The sequence below is a fragment of the Adiantum capillus-veneris genome, chromosome 17 (assembly GCF_014529385.1).
Source record: "Adiantum capillus-veneris isolate H3 chromosome 17, ASM1452938v2, whole genome shotgun sequence".
NCBI lineage: Eukaryota > Viridiplantae > Streptophyta > Polypodiopsida > Polypodiales > Pteridaceae > Adiantum > Adiantum capillus-veneris.
This window is the reverse complement of record NC_140947.1, coordinates 153,240,758-153,266,630: the sequence shown is the minus strand read 5'-3', so window position 1 is coordinate 153,266,630 and position 25,873 is coordinate 153,240,758. Positions and strand designations below refer to the sequence as shown.

General features: G+C 41.3%; 2 protein-coding genes and 3 pseudogenes across 5 annotated transcripts in view; 2 read left to right on the top strand and 3 right to left on the bottom strand.

Annotated features, from left to right (window-relative positions):
- Positions 1–693: 693 nt before the first annotated feature.
- On the bottom strand, positions 694–1,624 carry LOC147438349 (uncharacterized; annotated as a pseudogene).
- A 909-nt stretch (positions 1,625–2,533) lies between these two features.
- LOC147438348 (uncharacterized) lies at positions 2,534–3,146 on the bottom strand (annotated as a pseudogene).
- A 254-nt stretch (positions 3,147–3,400) lies between these two features.
- On the bottom strand, positions 3,401–4,264 carry LOC147438347 (uncharacterized). Its single transcript, XM_086486739.1, has 4 exons — positions 4,230–4,264; positions 3,831–4,139; positions 3,515–3,750; positions 3,401–3,435 (listed from the first exon to the last, which is right to left on the bottom strand). Exons 1-4 carry the CDS (start codon positions 4,262–4,264, stop codon positions 3,401–3,403), a joined length of 615 nt encoding a protein of 204 aa, XP_086342865.1.
- Positions 4,265–5,577: 1,313 nt separating this feature from the next.
- LOC147438346 (uncharacterized) lies at positions 5,578–9,417 on the top strand (annotated as a pseudogene). Its single transcript, XR_015184753.1, has 8 exons — positions 5,578–6,601; positions 6,686–6,791; positions 6,925–7,674; positions 7,746–7,860; positions 7,947–8,307; positions 8,404–8,840; positions 8,939–9,069; positions 9,168–9,417. The product of XR_015184753.1 is annotated as an uncharacterized LOC147438346 (transcript).
- Positions 9,418–18,150: 8,733 nt separating this feature from the next.
- The window catches only part of LOC147438345 (enhancer of mRNA-decapping protein 4-like), a 126,847-nt gene continuing 119,124 nt past the window's right edge, over positions 18,151–25,873 (top strand). For 2 of the 3 annotated variants that reach the window (XM_086487647.1, XM_086487645.1), the window contains exon 1: positions 18,151–18,307. The gene's annotated coding sequence lies outside the window, so the exon portion shown is untranslated. Of the gene's footprint in view, positions 18,308–18,334; positions 18,528–25,873 lie in introns of those variants that run through there. The other variant, XM_086487646.1, reaches the window with a different exon arrangement.

The window sequence follows — 25,873 nt, the reverse complement described above, 5'->3', positions numbered from 1 at the left end:
AAAATTTGTAAAGAGCTTGTGTGTGCGTGCGTGCGTGCGTGCGTGCGTGCGTGCGTGTGTGTGTGTGTGTGTGTGTGTGTGTGTGGTGTGTGAGAGAGAGAGAGAGAGAGAGAGAGAGAGAGAGAGAGAGAGAGAGAGAGCGGATTTGAGATGTACTACCTTTGCAAAAGGCCCAAATGATCTATGAGAGAAAAACATACATTAATCATACCTATGATACAATTATTTGAAACACGAATGAAACAAAAGAAACAACCTGAAAAGATTATGAGTGGTGGGTACAAAATGAGATAGTGACAAGCTAGAGGGGGTTTGAAGTGTGTGTGTGTGTGTGTGTGTGAGAGAGTGACAGAGAGCATACCATTCAAAGTTGACCATTGGAAAGCAATGGAGATTGCAATATAGACAAGAGAGAGTGCCATGGTAGAGTTGCAAAGTTTGCAAAACTCTTTGAATATGTTATGGATGAAATCTATCATATTCTTGAAGGAATAACCTAGAAAAAAAAATGCTTTAGTACCTACCTCTTACAAAAAGTTTATGCTGATTCATTTCAAAAATTAGGTGCTGAGTGGGTTACAAAATGCACTAAGTAGGAGGAACTAAATAACTGCAGTGATCTATAGACTATAGGTTTTGCTATCTTGTCTACCCTTCCAAAAACAAAATAAGACATCACCCAGGCTGTAGCCCTTATAGCTGATTAGGTTGGATTCTGACTGCCTTTGTTAGCATATCCTTAAGAATGGCCTTTGGAATTCGTGCTTGATGGATATGCATGTTGTTGTTGACATCTTGTCCAAGTACAATCAAGTACACAAAATAAAGATGCTTGCAAGCAAGAAAGGATGCTTTTTTTGCCAACCTGCCTTGAAAATCAATGCACGAACAAGATGGGACATTCTGAATTATAACTTCTATGCATGATGTAGGGGCTCTACTGTGACCTGTCAGTAGTTCTATGGTAAAAAACTTTCTCTCCTTCCACTTCTACGCGGCTTCCAGTCAATTTTGCTGACATTTCTAATGCTGCATTAACTTGAGCATAGGCAGCCTTCGATACCCCTGGTCGATAGGGATAATTTTGATCTTCATTTTTGTTGGCATGGGGCTCTCTCTGATGCACTTCTTTGGGGATCAATGATTCCGTTGACACTCCAATCTCAAATCCTACCTTCACAAGTGCACAAGCTTCTTGGATGTTGAGTTTGGTGCCCTTTGCAATAGGCCAAACATGCGGAGCGCATTCTGGTGGGTGTATGATGCTTGTGACCATTCTCCATGTATGCCTCACATCTGTGTTGCAAAAGTAGCAAAACTTTTGCTTCCGCCAAGAAGATAATTGACAGTCACTCCAAAAACATGGAGCTGGGTCTCCCGGTCTCTGCCTCAATCCACACTTCTTACCAGCTGTCCAATGGTTACACTCCACTCTACTTGATGTTGGTATCCTGCGAATAGCCCACTTTGTGTCATGGACATTTTGCTCTAGAGCTTGCAACAATTCACTGCATGGTTGCTCATGTGCTGCATTTGACGTCTTATCTTGCGTGACATAATTATACTCAGGCCTGTGGCTACAAATGCTTGTATCCATATCCATTAATGGTCGCTTGGCACGCATTGTCCTCTTCTCACCCTTGAAATTAACTCTGTTATTGAACATTGGAGTACCCATGGAAGCATCATCCACTGCCCTAGAGGTGGCTGCTGGTGATGGACTAGTCTGCATCCTTGACATGGCTCTGTCAACTAAAATTTCCAATGTTGGCCCCCCTCCAATATATTTACCATCCAAGAAGGCTAGACGCCCGGCACACTGAAGATAGGCATTAATAAGATCAGTGACACATGCATCATAAAGACTAATTTTTTGCTTGTACCCCTCTCCAGCCAACCAACTTGCATGTTTGCTCTCAGAGAGGTTGGTCCTTGGAATCAATGCATTCATTATGGGCTCCCCATCCTTGACCATCATATGTCCCCAAGGGCTAACCCTGAAATGCCACCAACTCAACCAACTATCTAGCTTTGGTATGTTTTTATCTATTGTCTTGCCTGTTGCCCACCAGCTCCTAATCCTACGAAATTGCTCGAGTGCCGCATCTGTTGTTTCAGACAATCTCCACTTCTCACACATCTCTTTATGCTTTGATTGGTACTGGGAGTGGATATACCTCTGTGTGTGCACCCTCAAATTATCCTCCCAGTGCCATAGACAAGACCTTTCCCTACCCACCATTTCCTTCTTGTCCCCGAACACATATCTCACTGCATTCCAATTTGCTCCTGCCTCATTTGACATGAATCCTTGAAAATTGGCTGGCCTATCTGTGTGCTCAATCATAACCTGGTTCATAGATTCCAAAAACATTATTTGTGCTTCCTCATCCTCTTCTTTGAACTCGCATGTGGCAATAGTTAGAAGCTCTCCAATCCTAATAACATTACAAAGCCATGAGCCAAGGTATACAATAGTTTACACAATTAGTATCCACATCCACTTATTTGTTTTTTAATACTTATTTGTTACTTACGTGTGATCATAAACATGTGCTCCCATTGTGTGCCAGCCTCCTTCTATTCGATGGACATGGTCAAAACAAACCCATGATAATCGAGGTCTTCATGTCCATCTCTATCCATCCTTCTGACCACATCTACTCCTGAACCTGGGCCAGTAGTAGACATCTTGAATATGAAGGACCGCTCTTGTGATGTTGATGCTTGCAACGGAAATCGAGAGCCATGGAAGAACTGAAAGTGGCACTTTCTCTTTAGTTCAAGAATTGCATCATATCCATCACCCATTGGTCGAGTGGTCCTTCTACACTGCATCACCATTTGCTTTACCCTACAACATACATAATCATGGGTGAACCAATTTTTCAAGAATACAAGTGTTTTGGTGCTTATAAGTTGAAAACTTACTTCTTCATGTTGACAAGGGTAAGCAATTCTTGGGACATCTCATGGACCTCCTTCTCGCTTATAAAATCCCCACTTGTAATATTGTCATCTGTGAAGGCCTTGAGCACCATCTCTCTAGCCAATATCATTTGTACCTTCCTAGGGCCTGCTCTATTGTCCATTGTCACTGCCTTAGCTACTAAGGCTTTTATGTTCCGAATTGATGCTCTAGACATTCCCTTAGGGACGATGTGTTTGTGCTTGACATGGTGCATAAATAGCCTTCTATGGCAAGAATCCCTAGGCATAAAGTAGTAAACTGTTGCTGGACAATCTTTCACACACATGGGAACATGCTTGCAAAAAAAGCATTCCAAATTTCCATAGCTCCCCATGGCTAGGTAGCCATTCTTTGGGAGCTTGGACAACTGACCATTCCAATGTTGCTTGTTAGTTTGATTAGTTCTGCTCCTAAATGAGCATCGCTCATTCATACATTGGAAAACCCCTCCACAAAAACTCTTCCTAAGGACAAAAGATTTTTGAGTTCTTGTCTGAGTTTGTGGTTTTGTCCACAAATTTCCCTCATACTTTTGCTCCATACCCTCCATTGCCTTCCCCTCAATCATTTCATAGATGCAGAATTCTTGGTAGGTTTTTGGTAAATCTTTGACCTTGCCCTTGTATTCACACTCTTGCATAATAGTGTGAAGCACATCGTTGGGAGGGAGTGTACGGATGATCTGGAATGCAGAAACTGCTGTCTCAAAATTTAGAGTTTCTTCATCTAGCTTATCAAATTCAACCTGATCTTCATTTTCCTCATCATCATCAATTTGTCTGTAAGAGAGCAAAAAAAATAGTGAAGAATTGTTCAAATTCAAACCTTCCAAAATGATCTTGGACTTACATGCACTTACATTGGTGGAGGTGATGGACCAATTGGAGATGACTCAGGGGTCTGAAAGATGTCTTCTAGTCTTGCAGTGTAATTTTTAGATAATGATTCCTCCAAGATGAAGTATGCCTCCATATAAACCCCCGCATAGGTGGGAAGAGGTGCCAAAACATTAAACTCTTGTCCCTCCTGAACAAGAGCCTCGACAATGACCCTAGTTGTACCACACAACTTCTCTTGCAGGAGCTTGACGGGAAGGAGGCATTTTCCATGGATGAATGGAATGTTGATGGACTGTCCGGACACAGATTGCAAGAAAATTTTAGCTTCCCTGCATAAAAGAGAACTTTCAATCAGATCAACACCATATCCATAGTTAATAATTTTGAGTAAATTGAACACGTGTCAAGTCAATCTGTACCAACAACTCTGTAAAGTTAACAATTTCACATTCATTCAAAAACACTACTGTCTCAATCCGAGTTTTTTTTTAAAAATGAAATTCTGACAAATGCTTAAAAAATGTTAATCTTGAGAAATGTTTTAAAAAACGTTAATCTAGCGAAATGGTTGTAAAAGTTAATAATTTCACAGACATTCGAAAACACTACTATCAATCCCAGTTTTTTTTTTTAAATGAAATTCTGAGAAATGTTTAAAAAATGTTAATCTTGAGACATGTTTAAGAATACGTTAATTTGGAGAAACGGTTGAAGAAAGTTAGTTTGGTTTTTTAATTATATTCTAACTTTTCAAAACATTTTTATTGCCCTTCAAATGTTCAACTTTTGAAATGCACACTGCTTATTCTTAATCATTCATATTGTTTGCCTGGTTTCCATCCTTTGCAACGCCATGAGGAAGGCAAGGCTCTTGCAAACGTCGCCACTGGCCAAATACTTCCACCCCTTAAGCCCCAAGAAAACAGCAAAGGTAAGCTTAACCTTTTGATTTAAGGACCATCTTTCTCAAATCTTTAAGCACGCTGAGAGCGCTTAAAGATATGAGAAAAGAGAAGGTGAATCTGACAGCAAATGAGAGCATTTGAGTTGAGCGTAGGTGTGAGAGGAATGGAAGATTCCTGTTGCTGTGTGTATTGAGTTGTTGTTGTGTGTATTGAGCAGGTGGTAGCACTGTTGAAGCTTGCATCACTACTAGTTCGTGGTAGCAACAGAGCTCAGAGAGAGAGAGAGAGAGAGAGAGAGAGAGAGAGAGAGAGAGAGAGAGCTCCTATGAGAGACACTGTGTATAGTAAAGCTCCCTTAACACCTCAAACAACGTGAGATGCAGGGTGTGAGTTGTCGATGGAGAACTGGAGAGCAAAGCCAGGAGGGGTCAGCGTGACTGCGAATGGAGAACACACACACACACACACTCAGAGTCACTTACATGTTTGCAGAAAGAACAGATAGATTCTTCACATAAAGCTCCAGGAGAATGGAGAAGAGCAAAATGATAAGTGGTAGTATAGAGGTGGTGCGAGATTTGTAAAGTGATAAATGTGCCAGCTGTAATGATTTCAACTCGCCATAATGACTCTAACACACCACAACTACCCATAATTTAGTTAATGGCTGGAGCGAGATTCGTGGTGATAAATGTGTCGACCGTAATGATTTTAACTTGCCATAATGACTCTAACGCAACACACCTACCCATAATTTAGTTAATGGCTGATGTTGTCCTTTCCAATGTGTCCGATTCAGTCATTCATATGGCTTTTAACTAGATTTCATATAATCGAGAATTTTCATTCTTTCAAAGTGTTTATGCACTTCACAAGATCGAATTGTGAGGATGGTAAGTGTGAGGCAGATATTATGAGTATGGTAACTATGCCTAAGAGAAGGAAAATTGTGCAGGGTGCAGGGGATTCTGGAGCAACATACAAGAGAAGAGGTAGACCATCAAAGCAGGACAACTTCAATAGGTCAATTGCAAGAGCAGGTAATCAAGAGCATTCTCAAGTAAGTCAAAAGGATGCTGAAGATGTTGAGGAAAATGGTGGTGCTGAGGAGCTGGTTGATAGTATTGTTCATGACTTGGAGCAAGAAAACGTTGAGAAGGTAGTGGATCAAGTTGCTATTGAGAGAGAGGAGCAGGGAGCTGATACTCAGAGAACTCATTAAGATGATCAGAGTGAGGAGGTGGTAGTTGAGAAACATGACCAGGTGACTAAGGGGCAACGTGATGATGAGGTGACTGAGGGGCAACATGATGAGGAGGAGGGGCAACATGATGATGAGGTGACTGCGGGGCAAGATGATGAGGAGGAGGGGAAACATGATGATGAGGTGACTGAGGGGCAACAAGATGATGAGGTGACTGAAGGCCAAAATATCTCCAATCTTGCAGGGGGGAGAAGAAACAAATTAGAGGTGTTTGGTAAGATCCTTGAGATCTCTACACCACAGGCATTCCTTGAAAGAATCAGAGTCACATTTTCTGGACCACCCCCTAGGATCCCATTATGCAGGTTACTGTCTAGTGAAGCCATTAGAAAAGTAAGCCCTTCCACCGAAAGATCACTCACAAGAAGTTTTATTAAGATTGGAGGATATCTTGAGAGCAAGGGAGCCTTTACTGTCTCCATTATTGATCTAGAGGGGGAGGAGACACCAATCACTCAAGAAAGGATAGATTCTTGGGATGACTGCTAGAAAACAATTAATGAAAGATTTGAGAGGTCCCTTGATTTAGAGACAGAGTGGGGACCCTACTTGAAAGGAAAGATGGTCCATGTCCTGGATGGCAACAATCGTCTGCATGCATGGATGGAATGCATTAGACAAGGTATTCTTTAACTTAATCTCCTTTAAGAACTTTTGTTGTGTTGATTGCACTATTTTAATATAATTGTACAATTATGCAATACAGGGTTTGAGAACGACCTGTCTAGACATTGCTCTGTGGTCTGCCACTTTTTGCAGTTTGCAAAGACTGATGTGGGGGAATTAATGTTTTCCTTGGCAAGATTGAACAAGTAAGATGATGTTGGGCATCTACTATTCTCCTTGAAAATTTTAATTGTTGTCTTGGAGTTATTGATATTCTTTTTTGTTTTAATGCTACATGATGAACGATTATGCATATGTGCCAACCACATTTGGAGATAGGTTGTTCCAATTGAGAAGGCTAGGAGAGGCAGACAAGACTACTCTCTTGGATGGTTTGTCTATTGAAGACAGAGCATGGGTGGAGAAAGAAATGCAGGTTGTTTCATCTCGGGGGAAAAGGAGTTGGTTTACACTCCCTGTGCAAATAATGACATGGTTGCTCTTTAAGGATGAGATGGAACAGAAGATTGAAGAGTTGGCTAAGGGAGTGGCTGAAACTGGTAGGGCCAAGGTGATAAAGAAGATGGAGATTACCTATAGGGGAAAGACCTCCAAGTATGCAAGGATTGCAGATCCTGCAAATGGAGAGAAGTTTTGGTGTGCTACTCTGTCCTTGCCTTGGCATGAACCGAGTGCGCATATTGCGACTGAAGAGAAACTCAACATGATTGGAAATGCTTGCATAACAGATGCGGATAAGGCACACATTGTGAAATTGTTAGATAGCTCACAAGTATCAATTCGATCCTTGGAGTGCCTTCCCAATGACAAAGCTAAAGTTAGGGACTGGCTCCACATGTATTGCTTTTGGTTGCAAGTCAATCAATATGGTCTAGGTCTATTACTAGACATTCAAAATGCTGATCGAGTAAGGCTGCCATTGGAACATCGATTCAGCAACTTTGTCATGCTTTGCCGAAGAAAGTACTTCAATAGAGCATTTCGCGTTGTGGAAGGTGGCATTAAGTCGACCAATGCCATGAATGAGCAACCTGGATTACACAATGCAACCCGTCGAGTTGTTTATAGGTTTGTTAATTTGTATGGTTCAATTTTTTAGTCCTCATTAAACTAGTACTCAGTAGTTGGTGTGTGTTTAGATGGCTACTCAAGGAGATTGCACAACACATGCTTGATGAGATGCCCCCCTTGGCAAGTGTATGGACATATGCAGATAACCCTACGTTCATGTATTCCGATGTGAAGCTTGGAAGGGTAAGCGATGCATTACATTGCATTTTTTTATGTTAACTCTTAACGCATAGGGAGATTATGCTAAATAATAGTTGTTGATTGTGCAGTCCTTGTCCACCATAGAGAAAGCCAAGTGTCCGTGGTGGTTAGACATGGTTAAGAACCATGTTCCGGATGAGGAGTTGGAATTATTTCAGCAACATAAAGCAGCCCTTCAACTTACAACTACTATGAACAGTGTCCTGGAAGAGGAGACGACGACAACTTCTCAAGTAGTAGCATCCACTGCATCAGCATCATTTCGTAAGACACTTCCTATAAATCTTGGTAGGGAAGTCGTACATAGGGCATTACAAGCAAACAAGGCTATAGAGGATGGAAAGATGCAAGGGCAACATCAAAGCACAAGTAGAAGTGGAGGGCTAAGAGAAAATGATGACACAATCAATGAAACATTGGAACCTACATGTAGTGTTGATGCCTTTGCTTTGTCTATCTAATATGATCCATGGAGTGTTGTGATTGTTGATACATTTTCTTAAATCTAAAAGCTTTGATTTGTAGGCACTATTTACGTTTTCAACATTTCTGTTGAAGAGCTTGTTCATATTATTGAATATCCCCAACAAGCAGAGCAAATGGGGCTTGAGGTGTTAGAGGCCTTCAATGTAGTTTGTAGCCAAGGCACTGTGAAGGGCACTCAGCTAGACTTGTGCATAGACCTCATATTTGCAGATTTTCCATCTAACGTGGCTGTTGAGGGATGCTTTTGCAATAAAGTTCCGTTTTGGAACAAGATAGTGGATAACCTGTATGACACCACATTTCAGCTTGCAGACTCATGCTTGAGTGATAGGGGGTTTTTTGTTTGTTTGTACACCATGGAGGAAGGGGTGAAAGTCGAGCAAGCTGGCAAGCAAAAAGGGTTTAAGATATATCATCGTCAGGTTGTGAGATGCACACCACCTATTGGAAAGAGGTTGGGACCCATTGTCACACAGGTACAAGTAATTGATTCTTGATTTAATGTGCAATAGAATTTAGTGTGGCATCCTATTCTTTAATGACATGTATGACATAAAGCTTTCTATTTGAATAGGTGAATTGCTTGATCTTGTCTGCTTTTGTTCGTTGTTCGACAACTTTTGTGAATCGTATACATCATGATCAGTTGCCAGAATTGAAACTTGGTGGTGACCTTCAATTTGGATAGGACCTTATCTTCGATATGTGAGTTGACTCTATCATTTACTTGTTTATATGCCTAATCCATCATTTATATATATATATATGCCATTAAAGTAAGTAAAATGTGTATTCAATGTCAGAGTACCTGAAGCAGATTTAGTAAAGAGGAAAGGAAAGCCATGTAGGGGTGGTTGTCAAAGAGGTCAAAAGCTTGTGAAGTACATAATCGCACTTTTTAGCCATCCACAGGATGTAGTCCTTGACATATTTGCTGGCACGGGTACACTTGGCTTGGCAGCTGGCTTCATGGATAGACATGTCATTATGTTTGAGAGGGATGAGCGCATATATGATCGCTTGTTGAAGCCATATGGAGTCAAGGTATGTTAGGAGTAGGTTCGTTGAAAATTATAAGTTGATTGACAAGAGGGTATGTATTAAGCAATTGTGTATTTTTTGCAGATGGATTGATTTTAAAGGGTCGCAATGTAGTTGAAGATTGGATCCAGCCAAGCTTCACATTTTCTTTTTGCTATTCTCTTAGATGATTGTGCTCAAACTTAGACTCACTGGCAGTGTTGTAGATTTCTTCAAAACTACCTTTCTTTTATGGTTGTATAAGAACGGTCGAATATGGTACTCGTGTGTTTGATGGTTGTATAAGAACAGTCGAATATGGTACTCGTGTGTTTGATGGGGCTGTTTTTTTGGGATAAAAACGCTAATTCTCTAGGATGATTTGGGGCTAATCTGGGGCTGTTTTTTGGGCTAAAATCGCTAATTTTGTAGGCTGATTTGGTGGCGGATTTGGGGCTGATCTGGGGCTGTTTTTTGGGGCTAAAAACACTAATTCTTTAGGCTGATTTGGTGGCGGATTTGGGGCTGTTTTTTGGGCTAAAAATGCTAATTCTTTAGGCTGATTTGGTGGCTGATTTGGGGCTGATCTTGTCTGGGATGTCGTCTCATGGAGTGCATTGACTACGGATATGCCAAACATAAGCGAAAAAGGCGAGGAAGCTTAGGGCTGTTTTGAGCATATGCAATGCAAGGACGCCTCTCCAAATGCGATCACCTAATCTTGCATCTTCACGGCATATGCCATTACACAAGACACTAATATTGGCAAAATAGTTCAGATAATATTGTTAGTCAAGGGCTATTGAAAAACGATGTCTTTCTTGGAATTGCCTTGGTCGACGTGTATGCCAAATGTGCTCTATCTCAGCAAGCACAAAAGGTGGTCGAGGAGTTGCTTGTCAGGGATGTCGTCTCATGGAGTGCACTGATTGCGGGATATGCCCAACACGAAAAAGGCCAAAAAGCTTTAGGGTTGTTTTTAGCATATGCAATGCGAGGACTTCTGATGGAATGCACTGATTGCGTGATATTCTCAACACAGGAAAGGCCAATAATAGGAGCTAAAAACGCTGATTTTCTGGGCTGATTTGATGGATCATTTAGAGGCTAAAAACGCTAAGTTTTAGGGCTGATTTGGTGGTTGATTAGGGACTGATCTTGTCTGGATGTCGTCTCATGGAGTGCATTGACTGCGGGATATGCCCAACACGAGAGGGAAAGGCGAGGAAGCTTAGGACTGTTTTCAGCATATGCAATACAAGGACGTCTCTCCAAATGCGATCGTCTACGCTTGCATCTTCAAGACATGTGGCATTATGCAAGAGGCTAATATGGGTGAAAGAATTTCGATCATATTGTTAGGCAAACATTTCTGGAAAAAGATGTCTTGCTTGGCATTGCCTTGGTCAACATGTAAGCGAAACGTGCTCCACCTCACCAAGCACCAAAGGTGGTCGAGGAGTTGCTTGTCATGTATGTCATCTCATATAGTGCACTAATTGCGAGATATGCCCAACACGGGAAAGTCCAAAACAGGGAGCTAAAAATTGCTGTAATTTTGGGCTGTTTTGATGGCGGATTTGGGGCTGATCTGGGGCTGTTTTTTGGGCTAAAAACGCTAATTTTTTAGGTTGATTTGGGGCTGTTTTCTTGGTCTAAAAACGCTAATTTTTTAGGCTGATTTGGGGCTGTTTTTTTGGGCTAAAAATGCTAATTCTTTAGGCTGATTTGGGGCTGATCTTGTCTGGGATGTCGTCTCATGGAGTGCATTGACTACGGATATGCCCAACATAAGCGAAAAAGGCGAGGAAGCTTAGGGCTGTTTTGAGCATATGCAATGCAAGGACGCCTCTCCAAATGCGATCACCTAATCTTGTATCTTCACGGCCGCTATGCCATTACGCAAGACACTAATATGGGCAAAATAGTTCAGATGATATTGTTAGTCAAGGGCTATTGAAAAACGATGTCTTTCTTGGAATTGCCTTGGTCGACGTGTATGCCAAATGTGCTCTACCTCAGCAAGCACAAAAGGTGGTCGAGGAGTTGCTTGTCAAGGATGTCGTCTCATGGAGTGCACTAATTGCGGGATATGCCCAACACGAAAAAGGCCAAAAAGCTTAGGGCTGTTTTTAGCATATGCAATGCGAGGACTTCTGATGGAATGCACTGATTGCGTGATATTCTCAACACAAGAAAGGCCAAGAATAGGAGCTAAAAACGCACATTTTCTGGGCTGATTTGATGGATCATTTAGAGGCTAAAAACGTTGAGTTTTAGGGCTGATTTGGTGATTAGGGACCGATCTTGTCTGGATGTCGTCTCATGGAGTGCATTGACTGCGGGATATGCCCAACACGAGAGGGGAAGGCGAGGAAGCTTAGGACTGTTTTCAGCATATGCAATGCAGGGACATCTCTCCAAATGCGATCGTCTACGCTTGCATCTTCAACACATGTGGCATTATGCAAGAGGCTAATATGGGTGAAAGAATTTCGATCATATTGTTAGTCAAACATTTATGGAAAAAGATGTCGTGCTTGGCATTGTCTTGGTCAACATGTAAGCGAAACGTGCTCCACCTCAACAAGCACCAAAGGTGGTCGAGGAGTTGCTTGTCAGGTATGTCATCTCATGTAGTGCACTAATTGCGAGATATGCCCAACACGGGAAAGTCCAAAACTAGGAGCTAAAAATGCTGTAATTTTGGGCTGATTTGATGGCGGATTGGGGCTGATCTGGGGCTGTTTTTTTGGGCTAAAAACGCTAATTTTTTAGGTTGATTTGGTAGCTGATTTGGGGTTGATGTGGGGCTGTTTTCTTGGTCTAAAAACGCTAATTTTTTAGGCTGATTTGGGGCTGTTTTTTTGGGCTAAAAATGCTAATTCTTTAGGCTGATTTGGGGCTGATCTTGTCTGGGATGTCGTCTCATGGAGTGCATTGACTACGGATATGCCCAACATAAGCGAAAAAGGCGAGGAAGCTTACGACTGTTTTGAGCATATGCAATGCAAGGACGCCTCTCCAAATGCGATCACCTAATCTTGCATCTTCACGGCCGCCATGCCATTACGCAAGACACTAATATGGGCAAAATAGTTCAGATGATATTGTTAGTCAAGGGCTATTGAAAAACGATGTCTTTCTTGGAATTGCCTTGGTTGACGTGTATGACAAATGTGCTCTACCTCAGCAAGCACAAAAGGTGGTCGAGGAGTTGCTTGTCAAGTATGTCGTCTCATGGAGTGCACTGACTACAACATATGCCCAACACGGGAAAGGCCAAAAAGCTTAGGGTTGTTTTTAGCATATGCACTGCGAGGACATCTCTCCAAATGCGGTCACCTATGCTTGCATTTGAAGGACATGTGGCATTATGCAAGAGGCTATTATGGGTGAAAGAATTCCAATGATATAGTTAGTCATGCATTACTGAAAAACGATGTCATGCTTGGCATTGCCTTGCTCAACTAATATGGGCGAAATAATTCAGATGATATTGTTAGTCAAGGGCTATTGACAAACGATTTAGTGCTTGGCATTGCCTTGGTTGACATGTATGCCAAATACGCTCTATGAAAATGTTATATAATGGACTTGGGAGTTGGTTGACTCTCTTACAGTGTTTTATGGCTCTCTAGCTTTTATAGACATGTAGAATGTCTTACTCTATTTAACTCATGAGCAATATATAGTTTCTCACCAAACTTGCCATCTCCCTCCAACTAGGATTTTTTGTGCATGCCGCTCGCTCCTATTGCACTTAGATTCTTGATGGTAATAGTTGCTCGCTCTCATGGGCTCGCTCAACGGCCACCCCCAACCCATGCTAGGTACCTAATCTCACAAACCCTTTTGAGAACCACTGTAATGTGTGCGAAGATTGTTTTGGAGATGTCCTATTAGAAGAGGGCCATGCTATGCTCTATGAAATCTTTCATCAAGATGATCACATCTTTGGGACTTATGAGAAACAACTCCTTGTAACATTGCATGTCTATCACCCGTAAACACATAAGTAAAGGGAAATTGTTAATCCCCTATTTTGGATCTATTTAAGAATTACGTCAATGAACAAAACCAAGGAAATCATTGGGCAAAATACCTAGCAGTAATAGAATATGCATATAATAACACATCACATACATCTATCGGGAAGTTTCCAATTGAGATTAGTGAAGAACGATCAAATGTTCCCCCTATCTCGAGAACACATAACAAGCTCTACACTATTACTGCTCAGTATATGCATGATTTGTAGAGTGTATTTCAAAAGCTTAAAGATGCCATAAGTTACTCTTGACATAAACAAAAGCTAGCTAAAGATAATCACCACCGTACTCTCACATTCAATGATGATAACTGTGAAAGCAAGAAATTTGGATATCAAAAATACTATACAAAGTTAGATTGACATTATTATGGACCATTTCAAATTGAAAAAAGGTTCATGATATGGCATATAAGCTCAAGTTTCTTCTCATTTGAAGAAACATGATAATGTTTTCATGTTAGCTTATTGAAGCCATATAAAGGGTCTCCTCCTACAAAGCCAATTAATGAAGATCCTTTTGAATTTGATGAGGTAGATGAAATAGTCCAAAAAGAAGTCATTTTGCAACAAGAAGATAACTTACTCTCCATGGTAAGGTTTTGTGTAAGTATTTAGCGGAGTTTAGTTATTATTTTGATGATGCGAATGGATGATGAACCTCAACTTAAAGACTCTCTCTCCTAGTTGAAGACTATGCCCGGGCTATAACCAAACACATGGGTCGGGTAACAAATACGACATCAATGTAAATAAATGCTTGATGAAGTCAAACTTTTGCATACAATGTTTTCATGCTTGTGGAAAGTCTTTACTTTTCAAGCACCAGATAGTGTAAGATATGATGGAATGGTATATGGATATTTGTTAGAATAACAAGCTTGCGGCAGACATGCTCTCAAGCACCAAGTAGAGTAGGCAACTACATTGGAATAGCCTTTAGGGCAATAAGTGGATCCAATATAATATGTAGCCTTTCTCCCTTCATACATTCATAATCGAGGGTGACCACGATGTAAGGGTGGGGTAATGTCACCAAATCTAATTATTGTATGCCTAAAACTACTTTGAAAGTAATAAAAATTCATTTTGATCACCTAAAGATGTTTTAGTGATCAAAATGGAAACTTAAGACTGCACACATAATTTTTTGTTTCTAGTCGGTCCACCAATTTTAATTTTTGGTAAGTTTAAAATGACTTAGAAAGTAATAAAAACTCATTTTTATCTCTTAAAGATGTTAAGAGTGATCAAAATGAAAATCTAATCTTGGACAAGTACTTTTCCTTCTCTAGCACATGCGTGCACACACACACACACGCACACACACACACACACACACACACACACACACACACACACACACACACACACACACACACACACACACACACACACACACACACAGAATTTGTGTATTTGACTCAAAAATGGGCTACAGAGTAAGAGGGAAGAGCAAGACTATCGATAGGAGTTGGTTAAGGGGTTCTGATGGATTTCTTTAAGAAGAAATGACTTAAAATGACCTTAAGACTACTTTTTTAATGTCTGAGAAGCCTCTATGAAATGCGATAATGGACATAAAGGTTTTAAAACCACAATAAATATTCATTATGATGCGGTAAATCATTTTAGAAATCAGTTATATATTTTTGGAATCAAAACAGGTTTAAAATGACTCCGTAACCTTGTTTTCAGTGTTCCGAGAGCACTACAAAACTTGCAAAGGAAAGCAACCATATAAAATGGACCTTACTATATAATGCATGTCATCAAAATTTACCTTTGATGATGTGCATTAAAATACATCAAAATTGCCTTTAGATGTATTTAAAGCTTTATCATGGCCTTTCTCTCTCTAAAAATGACTATATTAGAGAGTGAAAGCATTCCAAAGGATAATGAGGGACGCAAGGAAGTGCATTTATAGTTAATAAAGTCGTGAGGGATGAATGCAACTTATAAGTGCATGTAAACATTTCTAACAAAATTTTATGATGCTCAAATGAGTTCCAAATCTATCCAAAATGACAAAATATGGCTCACGGTGGATGTGAACGAAAGGTAAAGTGGATAGAAGGGCATGTGAATGGGCATGAGGGCTTAGAACATTTATTTGCCTATTTAAAATTCCCAAAAGAGGGTATATCTCTACGTTCACACTCCCATATTATGAACTCTTCTACCTACTCTTAGAAATTCAAAGTTATTACTTCTGACAAGAGTGAAAAAATGATCTTCACTAAATTTTTCATATTATGAACTCTTCCACCTACTCTTAGAAATTCAAAGTTATTACTTCTAACAAGAGTGAAAAATTGTTCTTCACTAAGTTTTTCATACCTCACTCATACAAAGTCAAATTCTTTCATCAAAATTTAGTTGAATTCAAAAGTTAGTTCAAAGGTTACAGAGGTCATATGATAGGATTAATAGAGGCCATCGCAAATTTCAAGAACCTTTACTAGTATTCCATTTACTAATATGCTATGGAGCTTATTCTTTTAAAGCTCATAACAAAAGCTCCATGGATTCCACTCCTTTTCTTTGCAATATACGTGTATTGATGAGATTTTACCTAAAGGATGAATTGGTATGATATCAATATTTTAAGGATTTTGAAGCTTCGACACAAGGAACTTATGGAATAAATTATTTACTACAAAGGTTGCATGCAACACAACATAATCCCTCTTTATGACCCATGGGCCAAGCATTCGTGTTTTCACACAACATGGTTCTTACCACAAGGGCTCCTCCTCGAGAACAAGCTTCTCCATGAGGGAGTGAACATGTTGATAGGCTTGTCACTGGGAGAAAACCACTTTCTCAAGAACAACATTGCTTTCCTAGCTGCATTGTGAAGAGGCAAAGATCTCCCTCAAGCAACAATTCTCTTTCCAAGAGTGGGATAAGTGAAAGAGGTCGCTTGCATGAAAAGAGGACAAACCTCCCTGATGATAGAGCAAAAGGACATATCATGCATATAAGTTATCACTTTCTTTCCTTTGATGGCACTTATGGCCATACGGATAAGGTGCTTAACCTTATCCAACAATTTGATGCTACCTTTGGAGGTGAGAGCTTCATGGAGCAATCCGATCTATGCCATGTAGCTATGTACCAACAAAATTCTACTTGTCAATCGTGGGTTAGTATGCAAACCCAAGGGGCTGGACCAAAGACTTTGTAGAATTTCTATTATGCGGCAATTCTTGATGAATAAAGCCAAAGACGACATGCTTATGGCTTTTCATGCTTTTAAGCTCGAGAAGAAGGGGTAGTTGATTCTAAAATATGTGGAAAATTTTTGGGACTACCATGTCTAATTCTCCTTGTCTTGTATGTCTACATGAATTAATTATCATGATTTGTCAATACAAGGGTTAATCTTGTTATTTGCAAGTTACAATCTAGTTACATGTATTGTAAAAGACATGAGATAGTGCAACTAGGGGTTATTGGAGACAACGTCATTGTTGTAGAGATGTAGATGGTGATGGTTCACTTGTGACCGAGATAGCTTCTAACGCTATTGCCCCCAATACCTTGATCGAGATATCAGTTGCCAACATTGCCCTCTAGCCTCTTCATTCGCCCCTTGCCCTTCTCCTACGTAAGTTCCTTTGGACTAGGTGTGTTGCCATGTTGTTCTCAACATTGACATCCTTTCTCGTTTGGTCAGAGTGTTCTACTTCAGGAGGGGTTCTACTTCTCCACCTCTCTCCGCCTATTTCACCATTGGTAGATGGGCTATGATATGCTCATCTTTGGCACTTTTATTCCATCCTCTTCCATGAAGTAAAGAACGTTCATGGGTTCAAAAGCTCAAAATTTTCCCCTTTATATGGAACCCTTTAAACTTGAAAAATAAATTATGTTTGGGTTGCACATTCAATAAATTCAATGAGATTGAACAATTTCTATGACCTGCTATGTTTGTATAAGAAATTCTTGAGGACAAAGGAATTGCTATTGTTACAACAACCTTGATAAACCACAATTTGATAGCCAAGACACTTTATCAAACTTGCTAGCTAAAGGAAGCAATCTTTGTAGAAAATTTGAAGGGGGTTGGGGACTGGGGAGGGGATTGAAAAAGTAATTAAGAAGCGATCAATGAGAAACCCTACAACAAGGAGCAATCATACATTTTTCCCAAGTGCAATGCACTCGATCAAACAAAAACAGGGAAATCTTTTCAATGCGATAAGAAATTGTGTTTGTGGAGTTCAAGCAAGTTCTTTGTACTTTGCACATTCCAATTTCATTACCCTCTTCAATGTTGTTTTTCATTCACCTGAGCTTGAGTTAGAATTGCTAGAATATTCTCATGGTGGCCTTTGAATGACCTTTAAGGTTTATAGAATTTTCAAGGCACGACATTCGCTTTGTAGGTAGTTTATTGAGTTGCAAAGAGAAATCCACTTTTAAAGCATCAAACATGCATTCTAAGTACAACCAAACTTTTTTGTGTCATCAAGAGTATGATTTTTCCATTTGCAGACTTTGCAGAGTAATTTTGAGGGGTGAAATCAAACCGCATCAATCTGATAATATTATTGAATAAATGAAGCTTTACATAATATGATTTGCTACAATTATTAGTGCTGCTACAATTGTTATGGGTTTGTGTTTCTAGTTGGTAGTTTTTCTTCTCCTAAAGCCTATGATTTTTGAACCTTGACGATATGTATGAAGGATTGGCCTCGTATAGGCTAGGTCTTGGAGAGCCCTCATATTTCATATTATAAGGCCTAGCTAGGCCTACCATCCTGGTTCTTTATTTTGGTGGGATCGTCATCATAAAGTAGCTCTTGCCGATGATCACCGAATTGTGAAACAATTTCTCGCAGGCAAAAGGATCGCCAGGTTCAGATTGTTTCGTTTTGCGTTTCTGTTTGAAATTTAGGGCTTTCAGCTGGTTTGCATTCAGGCGTCGTAATGATGCCTGTTTGCCCATGTTATTCTGCGGGTGTAGTTGATCAATGCACGTTGATGGATGTTTGATTCCCGTTTGACGATTGCGCGAGGGACTCCATGACAATTATCTGAAGCTCTGCAACTTACAGGAAGCACTTAATAGCGTCACGTATATAAAATTTACTTCCTTTTGAAGTGCCTTCTCTTACTTCTTGGCCAGTCTTTTCCTCTCATCGAAGTATCAGGGATCCAAGATTTTGGCTTATAGAGCATATTTATGACTTGTGTACTAGTTTTGTAGTTCGTGTGACACGACCACATGACTGAGTTGACCTGTCGCATGAATTGTTTACATAGCTTTACAAGGTGTTAGATATAAATTTTGAACTTCTTTTCAAAGTTATGTGATATAAAATTATTAAGAGATTGATGTTTTTTTAATAGACTAGTTAATGTTGGTGCATATGCATATAGTAATGAGTGCAAAGATTGTAGAAGGCCATAATGTCAAAAATTAGTTTTGACACTTCTAAGCATAGGTCTCATTGAAGCACGAGGTTCATCACCTTCATTGAGTTGTAGTCGTTAATTCGGAATGCCTTTTGGGAACTCTATTTTGCCAACTAGTGTCTTGTTCCAAGTGTTAGACAATGCTTATATTTACAGCTCTTTGTTTTTGTAGCTTCTATCCTACTTATGCTACATTTTGCCTCACAACTTGTTCAATTCTCTTTGACAACTGAAGGTGGCTATAGTTTGTGAAGGCTAACCTAGCTTGTGAACATTGATACTAAAGGTCAACTGGCTTTACATTGTCATGTGCACATTTGCTTGATGTGCCAAATGGCATGTGACTATGATTTAGAGCCAACCCTCAAACTAAGAAATCCTAGGGGATCCCTTGTGAGCCTATTGGTAGGGGAAGTATTTGCAATGTCCCTTAAATCTGTAGCTACCCAACAGACTTTATCTTTTGGAAGCCTTGAGAAGCACGAGAAGCCCCTAGAACCAGACTAATCTCTTTGATCTCAGATTGTAGCCTTTAGGGAAGCATTTTTCCCTGAAAGTGGGTTGCCCTTCTTTTTATAAGCCAAGGGATTGGATAATTGAAAAGCCAAAGGTCAGACAAATGAAAAGCCAAAGGTCGAATAAATGAAATGCCAAAGGTTGGACAATAGAAAAGCCAAGGGTCAGGGGCACTCAAAAGGTTAGATTAGTACCTTTATATATAAAGGTTCCTTCGAGGGCATGTGTGAAGGAAAATTGATCATCAGATTTTGGGCAATCTCTCTCTTTGAGCTTTCTTGAAGACGACGAAGTTTGCTCTACGCGAGAGATCTGCTGCGTTTTTCGTTGCAGATCTGCGTTTTTGCAGCCAACATTGAAGCTTGTCATTCCTCCCACATCAGGAGCGCAAATCAGCCTCAGATCTACCCTTGGTGGCCATTCACAATCCCACATTAAGAAGGATCCAGGGTGCATCAAATCAGCTCTGGAGATGCCTCCTCTTGAGGAGTTATCGCGGTGATTTGTCGTTATCGAGTCAGTAGAGTCTACATTGAGGTATTGCATTGTGTATACATTCCATTTACGCAATCTAAAGCAATTACCACATTGGTAACGGTGTAGGGGTCCTTGAGAGGGTTGGTTGGGACCCCATCGAGTGTCGCTCTTCTCTCTTTTCCTCTCTCCCTCTACACATCTCTATTGCATTCTCTCAGCCCCTCTCTTCAGAGGAAAGTAAAAGGAACATTTATTGAAGCATAAAGCATTCACTAACGCAAGGAAAGAAATTGAAGGATTTGTGGAAGTGTAAAGCTAGATCTTCACCATTTCAATTCCACTGCACTTGACAGCCGGATAGGTGTTGAATTTAACTAAGAACTGGCGTATCACTTTACCTTTCACTTTCCTTTCTTTGTGAGCCAATATCTGTTTTGGAACGAGAATCTCCTCCTTTAGGTTGCTCCTCAGGCTCCCTGTTGATTGGCACCTCACCCTTGAAAGGTTTCAAGCGACTCACATGAAAAGCATTGTGAATCTTTCAAGTATCTAAAACCGCCTTGTGGGGGAGTAGGCTTTGGCTTTCATCCGAAAGTCTTTACTTTAGTCACACACAGAGAGTACTTTGCAAAGGTAACCTGCGACGGAAATTAACACTTAAGCACACACGGCTTGGAAGCTAGAATGCTCCGAGCAGATACCGACAACCTGTAGGCCCCAAAATTGGCGCCCCTTTCGGTATTTCTTTATTCTTTAAGAGGGTTACTTACAAGAAGAGTCTTTACTTGTATCCAGCTAGATACCACCTGTTTTGGAAAAATTTCGACAGCATAACAGCTCCAAAACTTGCTCGAAACCAATTCCCCTGCTGGAACTCACTTCCACTGACATGAACCCTCTGATTTCTGCCCAAAAACAATAAATTCAGTACGCTGTATTTACTGGTTTTTGCCCTGTTTTCAGCCCTAAACAGTCCCCGAACTATCCTCTAACAGAGTGGCACTGTTCCCAATGGTTTTGGCGTCCGTATGGCTGAAAAAAGTCCAATTTCAGCGCATAATCAACGTTGAAAATGCACCTGTACGGTGAGGTTATCACCCTCACCGATGCCTGCTTTTGGAGCAGCAGTTAGCTACTCCCGCTCCTGCTCAGAGAGGCTCTTGCCTCAGCAAAAACGCATATAACCACACAGTTGTACATGAGTCAAATGAAGAGTCCTCTTGTGGGGCATCACATTATTGCATGTAGGGAAGAGAGAGAGAGAGAGCAGTGTGAGGTGTGCAGGACATGACTTCTTGCACCATACTGCACATGAGATGGAAAGCTTGAAGTGAATAGCTCTTAACCTTGACAGACTTCAAATGAGCTCTCTCCTAGTTTAAAATTCAACGCCACTTCTTTTGCAAGAGGAAAGTGCACTAAAATGTGCCACTTGGCACGTTTAGAAGCGATTTCCTGTTTCGGGGTTGCCGCTTAAAAATCTCCCGAGTGGTTACTTTGCGGCAGAGTTCCCCTTGTCATTCTAGAGGTAATGACGCGAACAGATTTCATGGCCCAAAATAGCAGTTTTCTAATTTTTAGCAGATGTTTCCATTGGGCTCCCATTGGTCTTCTGACCATCTATCCTCATTGGGACCGCATCCAAAAATGCAATGTGGCTCAACTAACGGGTACTTTCTTCTGGTGACCCCACCTTGACTTTGTGCCTTTATTGAGTTCACTTCCTAGTATCCACCAACTTGCTAAGTGCGACGGGGGGACCTACATGATCTTGAACTGAGCCTAGAGATCATGAACTGAGCCTAGACATCCTCTTACTATACGAATTCCAGTGCCGACCAACTTCCCGTCTGCAGGTGAAACGGTTGCTCCCCAGTACTCCTAGTGCAAAAAAAGGATGGCTCTTGGCGCATGTGTATTGATTACCGTGCATTGAGTAAGAATACCATCAAGAATAGGTTTCCTATTTCTAGGATTGATGATATTCTTGATCGTATAGAGGGTGCTGCAATTTTCAGCAGGATAGACCTTAAAAGTGGGTACCATCAAATTCGTATAAGGCCAGAGTATGTGCACAAGACTGCGTTCAGAACGACATTTGGTCTTTATGAGTTTCTAGTGATGCCGTTTGGGCTAACAAATGCTCCTGCCACGTTTAATATAATGATGGACTGGATTTTCCGCTCACATCAAAAGTGCTTGACAAGATCAGCGATGTGGCTTACAGGCTGAAATTGGTTGATGCATGGAAGATTTATAATGCGTTTCACGTGAGTCTTCTAAGACCCTTCGTGGGTGATGTGCCAGAAGATATGCCAGAAGTCGATGAGCTTGATGAGATCCTGGTATGGGCATGATGGCATTGGCCCACTTCATTCCGGTAAAGAAGAGGGTTAAGCCTGATCGTTTGGTGAGACTATTTGTTTCACAGATTTTTCGGTTACATGGTTCTTGTTTGCATTCCACTCACAGACACGGACGGGCAATCTGAGATAGCCAATTTGGTGGTTTTGGATTTACTGAAGTCTTACATTTTGGATCAGAAGACTCAATTGGAAAAGTACTTGCCCTTGGTGGAGTTTGCCTACAACACCACAGTTCATTCATCGATGAGGAAGGCGCCATTTGAAGTAATCGAGGGTGCTAAGAAGGTTCCTCCATTTCTAAACACCAAAGGTAAGATTTTTGAAGCGGATCAATGTAGGAGAGATTTGGACACTGCTTTTGCCAAGGTTCGTGAGTCTCTTGAGAAGTCTCAAGCACGGCATAAGAAGGCAGCTGATAAACATCGATGCGACTTGCAACTGAAGGAAGATGATTGGGTGCTCTTATGGTTTGAGAAGGCGCGCTTGAGGAAACGAAAGGGAAAGGTGCGGCTTCTTCCAAAGCTAAGTATGCGATATTATGGCTCTTTTGAGATTCAAGAGAAGATAAATGATGTATTCTTCAGACTGAAGTTGCTTGATACTGTCACGAGGACGTGGCAACTGTTAACTATGTCACGAGGACGTGGCAATTGCTAACCTTAGTTGATGGTTTCTTTCCAATGATTTTTGTTTTATTTTTGAGACCCTCTTTTTGAAGTTGCAAATGGTTGGACATTGTATGGCCATGTGAACGGTAGTTGGCTGAATCATCCCCTTCTCTAATAACTCCTCAACCTGGCCCATAATCTCTTTCTACTGCGCCGCACTAACCTTGTAGGGAGGTCTATTTGGTGGGCTACACCCTGGCACCAAATCTATCCGATGGTCCTCAGGTCTCTCTGGCGGCAATTGCGACGGTAATGAATTTGAAAAACAGTCAGTAAACTCTTGCAAAAATGCTGACCTTTCTTTATCTAGCACAGATAAATTTGACTGACAATTATCTGAGACATCACGTGCAAAAATCAAGTACACAGAAAGATGATTTATTATAGAAGTGATAGCCGAAGCAGATACAATAGGGACAGACTCCCCTTTGTTTGAGCTTTACATCCAAAACATGAGTTTTGTCCCTATGCTGAAGGGTGATTGTCTTGCTGAAGGCATCCAGCACGCCATGTACTTTGAACATCCATGGAATTCCAAGTAGCGCATCGCACTCTTCCAATGGCATGATATAAATTTTTTAGTGTCTACATATGACAAAAGATGCATACGCACACACTATGAGTGGCCAGGACATGCCAACCCTGCCTCTGTCGTGTACCCCATCCCATCTATTCAGCTCTGATGCCCAGCTTCATAGCTAACCTTGTGCGATAAAGTTTGCTTTAGCACCTGGATCAAAGAAGACGAGTGCCGTCTGATCTCTAACTTTACCCCATGCTCTGCATAACTCGTTGGCATTTGTATTGGTATCATAGACTGCTTACGTGTGAAGAATAGAGCCAACTTGCAAATCCTGGCCGAGGGGCTTAAACCCTAAGAAGAACAAGTAATAGCAGAAGAAGTCCTACCAACTTATGGAGAACCGATGGAGTCCTAAGTGACACAGAATTAAAATAAAGTAAGACTCGGAGCTGATGACGTGGCAGTTTTCAGAAATCATGTTGACAGTGCTGATTCTCGTGTTTTGCGCTGGCAGTTGTACAGAATTCCGTGGTTTACGCTGACAGCTTTTTGGCATTGCTTTTGGACTAGAAGCTTTTGAGTTTGAAGGCTTTTCATGTAATCTGCTTTCATAGGCCTAGGGCCTTTAAATATGTGCTAAGGGCTCATTCTTTGGCATGCTTCCTGGTGAAGGTGCAGAGTCTGGAGTACCGGCTTGTACTGTGTTGATGAAATACCGAAAGGGGCGCCAATGTTTGGGGCCAATACTCTTTGGGATGAAATTCCGCCACTGTGTCGTGTGTCATCTCTCTCTTTCAGTTAAGTTGTTATTGAAGGGCTAAAAGTCTGTTCAAGCTGTTCTTTTCTCTTGGCACGTGGTGCTCGTCTTGTGACAGTGGTATCAGAGCATCAGGCGTGTGCGTTTCTGAAAGCATACCGGTCCTATGAAAGAGCAGACAGAGCAAACCGGCGTTTCCAAAAGTCTACTAGAATTTTATGTGAAGTATCTTCGTGTCCCGACCCCGGACTTGCTAGCCACTCCCATCCTTCATACATCGCATCGTTCTGTCTTACAGGGCAAAAGCCATAAAGAACCCAAGACGTGGAATTCATGGATTCAACAGAATATTTGCAGTTTCTGCTCAACGAGCTTCATGACATTCTTTCGCGGCAGAATATTCCGATGCTGCAAAGTTTTCAACAATTTTTGAACTACATGTTACCCCTCTGATGCCCTAGGTGGTACCTCCTTCTCTGGCACCAGAAAGTACGAGAGCTTCCAACCGGCAACCTTCTCAGCCGTCTGTTTCGATCGGGGGAGTCTTTAGGAATATGGTGTAGCCATCTGACCCTGATCCAGTGCAATCGCCTTTGCCACCGCCATTGCCCCCACCTCCACCATCACCGCCACCAGGCTACAATGGTTGGAACCCATATGGATACCCTTTTATCCATACCCGAGATATGCGCCTAACCAACCCAAAGATTTCAAAGATGGCGGCACGACAATCAAATTTTTCACTTTTTCCAGGGTGAAAGATCGCAAGAAAGCATTGCAATTCCTATAGCAGTTCGACAACATCTATGCTTTGGGGAACTATACAGAAGAATCCAAGATTTCTCGAGCAGTGGGATTTATTAAAGATAATGCTATGCAATGGTGGAGGTCAATCACGACACAACCGCGTGCTCCAAGGACCTGGCAAGCTTTCAAGACAGTTTTTGCACGTAGTTACATGACTTCGATGTTTGAAGTCTGGATTTTGGCAGAGTGGGGCAACTTGAAAATGCTTGCCACCAAAACCATGGATGACTGTTCTGGTGTCCTTTAAGTTCATTTCCTTGGAGGACCAGTGCGAGCGCTACATTGGACTACCATCACCATTGCAGGAATATTCTCTCCAAGCAAGTCTCTACCATGCAAGAGCTTATGGACCATGCCGCGGTCGGCTACAAGCTCATGAAGGGAAAGTTGGAGTTTACCACAGAAGAACCTTCGGCCACTAACCAGAACTCCGGGCACCAACGAACAAATTCTCAGGAATCCCGTGAAAACCAACCTCTATGGCCTCGTCTGGCATACCGTCAACGAGACGCCTTGTTACAAGAAGGCCGATGCTTTGAATGTTTCCAAAGAGGGCATACGTTCAATACATGTCCTGAGCGAGTCTCGACGTCTTCAATGCAACCTGGGCTAGACCTGCTATTGGACTAGTACCCGGTATTTATGGTATACACGTGGAGAGTTTTAATGAATTATGCAGAGCTTATGGAAAAGTCAACGGCTTGAAAGCCCTTATTTTCTTTGACCCCGGAGCTATGGAGAACTTCCTCTATCCAGAATTCTTGAAGCAGATGCACTTTGATTATGATGCAGAGGGTGGAGAAATTGAAGCTGAGCTAGCCACGGGGCAAACTCAGAAAGTGGTAGGGCTCATTGGTGCTCTTCTAGTGACTATACAAGATTATCATGGAA

Coding starts and splice junctions, on each gene's coding strand:
- LOC147438347 (XM_086486739.1), bottom strand. CDS start 4,264: ATGAATGTGAAATTGTTAACTTTACAGAGTTGTTG. Junction 4,140..4,229: donor TTAACTTTACAGAGTTGTTG/GTACAGATTGAC, acceptor TCTTTTATGCAG/GGAAGCTAAAATTTTCTTGC. Junction 3,436..3,514: donor TGAGGGGAAGGCAATGGAGG/GTATGGAGCAAA, acceptor TTTTGTCCTTAG/GAAGAGTTTTTGTGGAGGGG.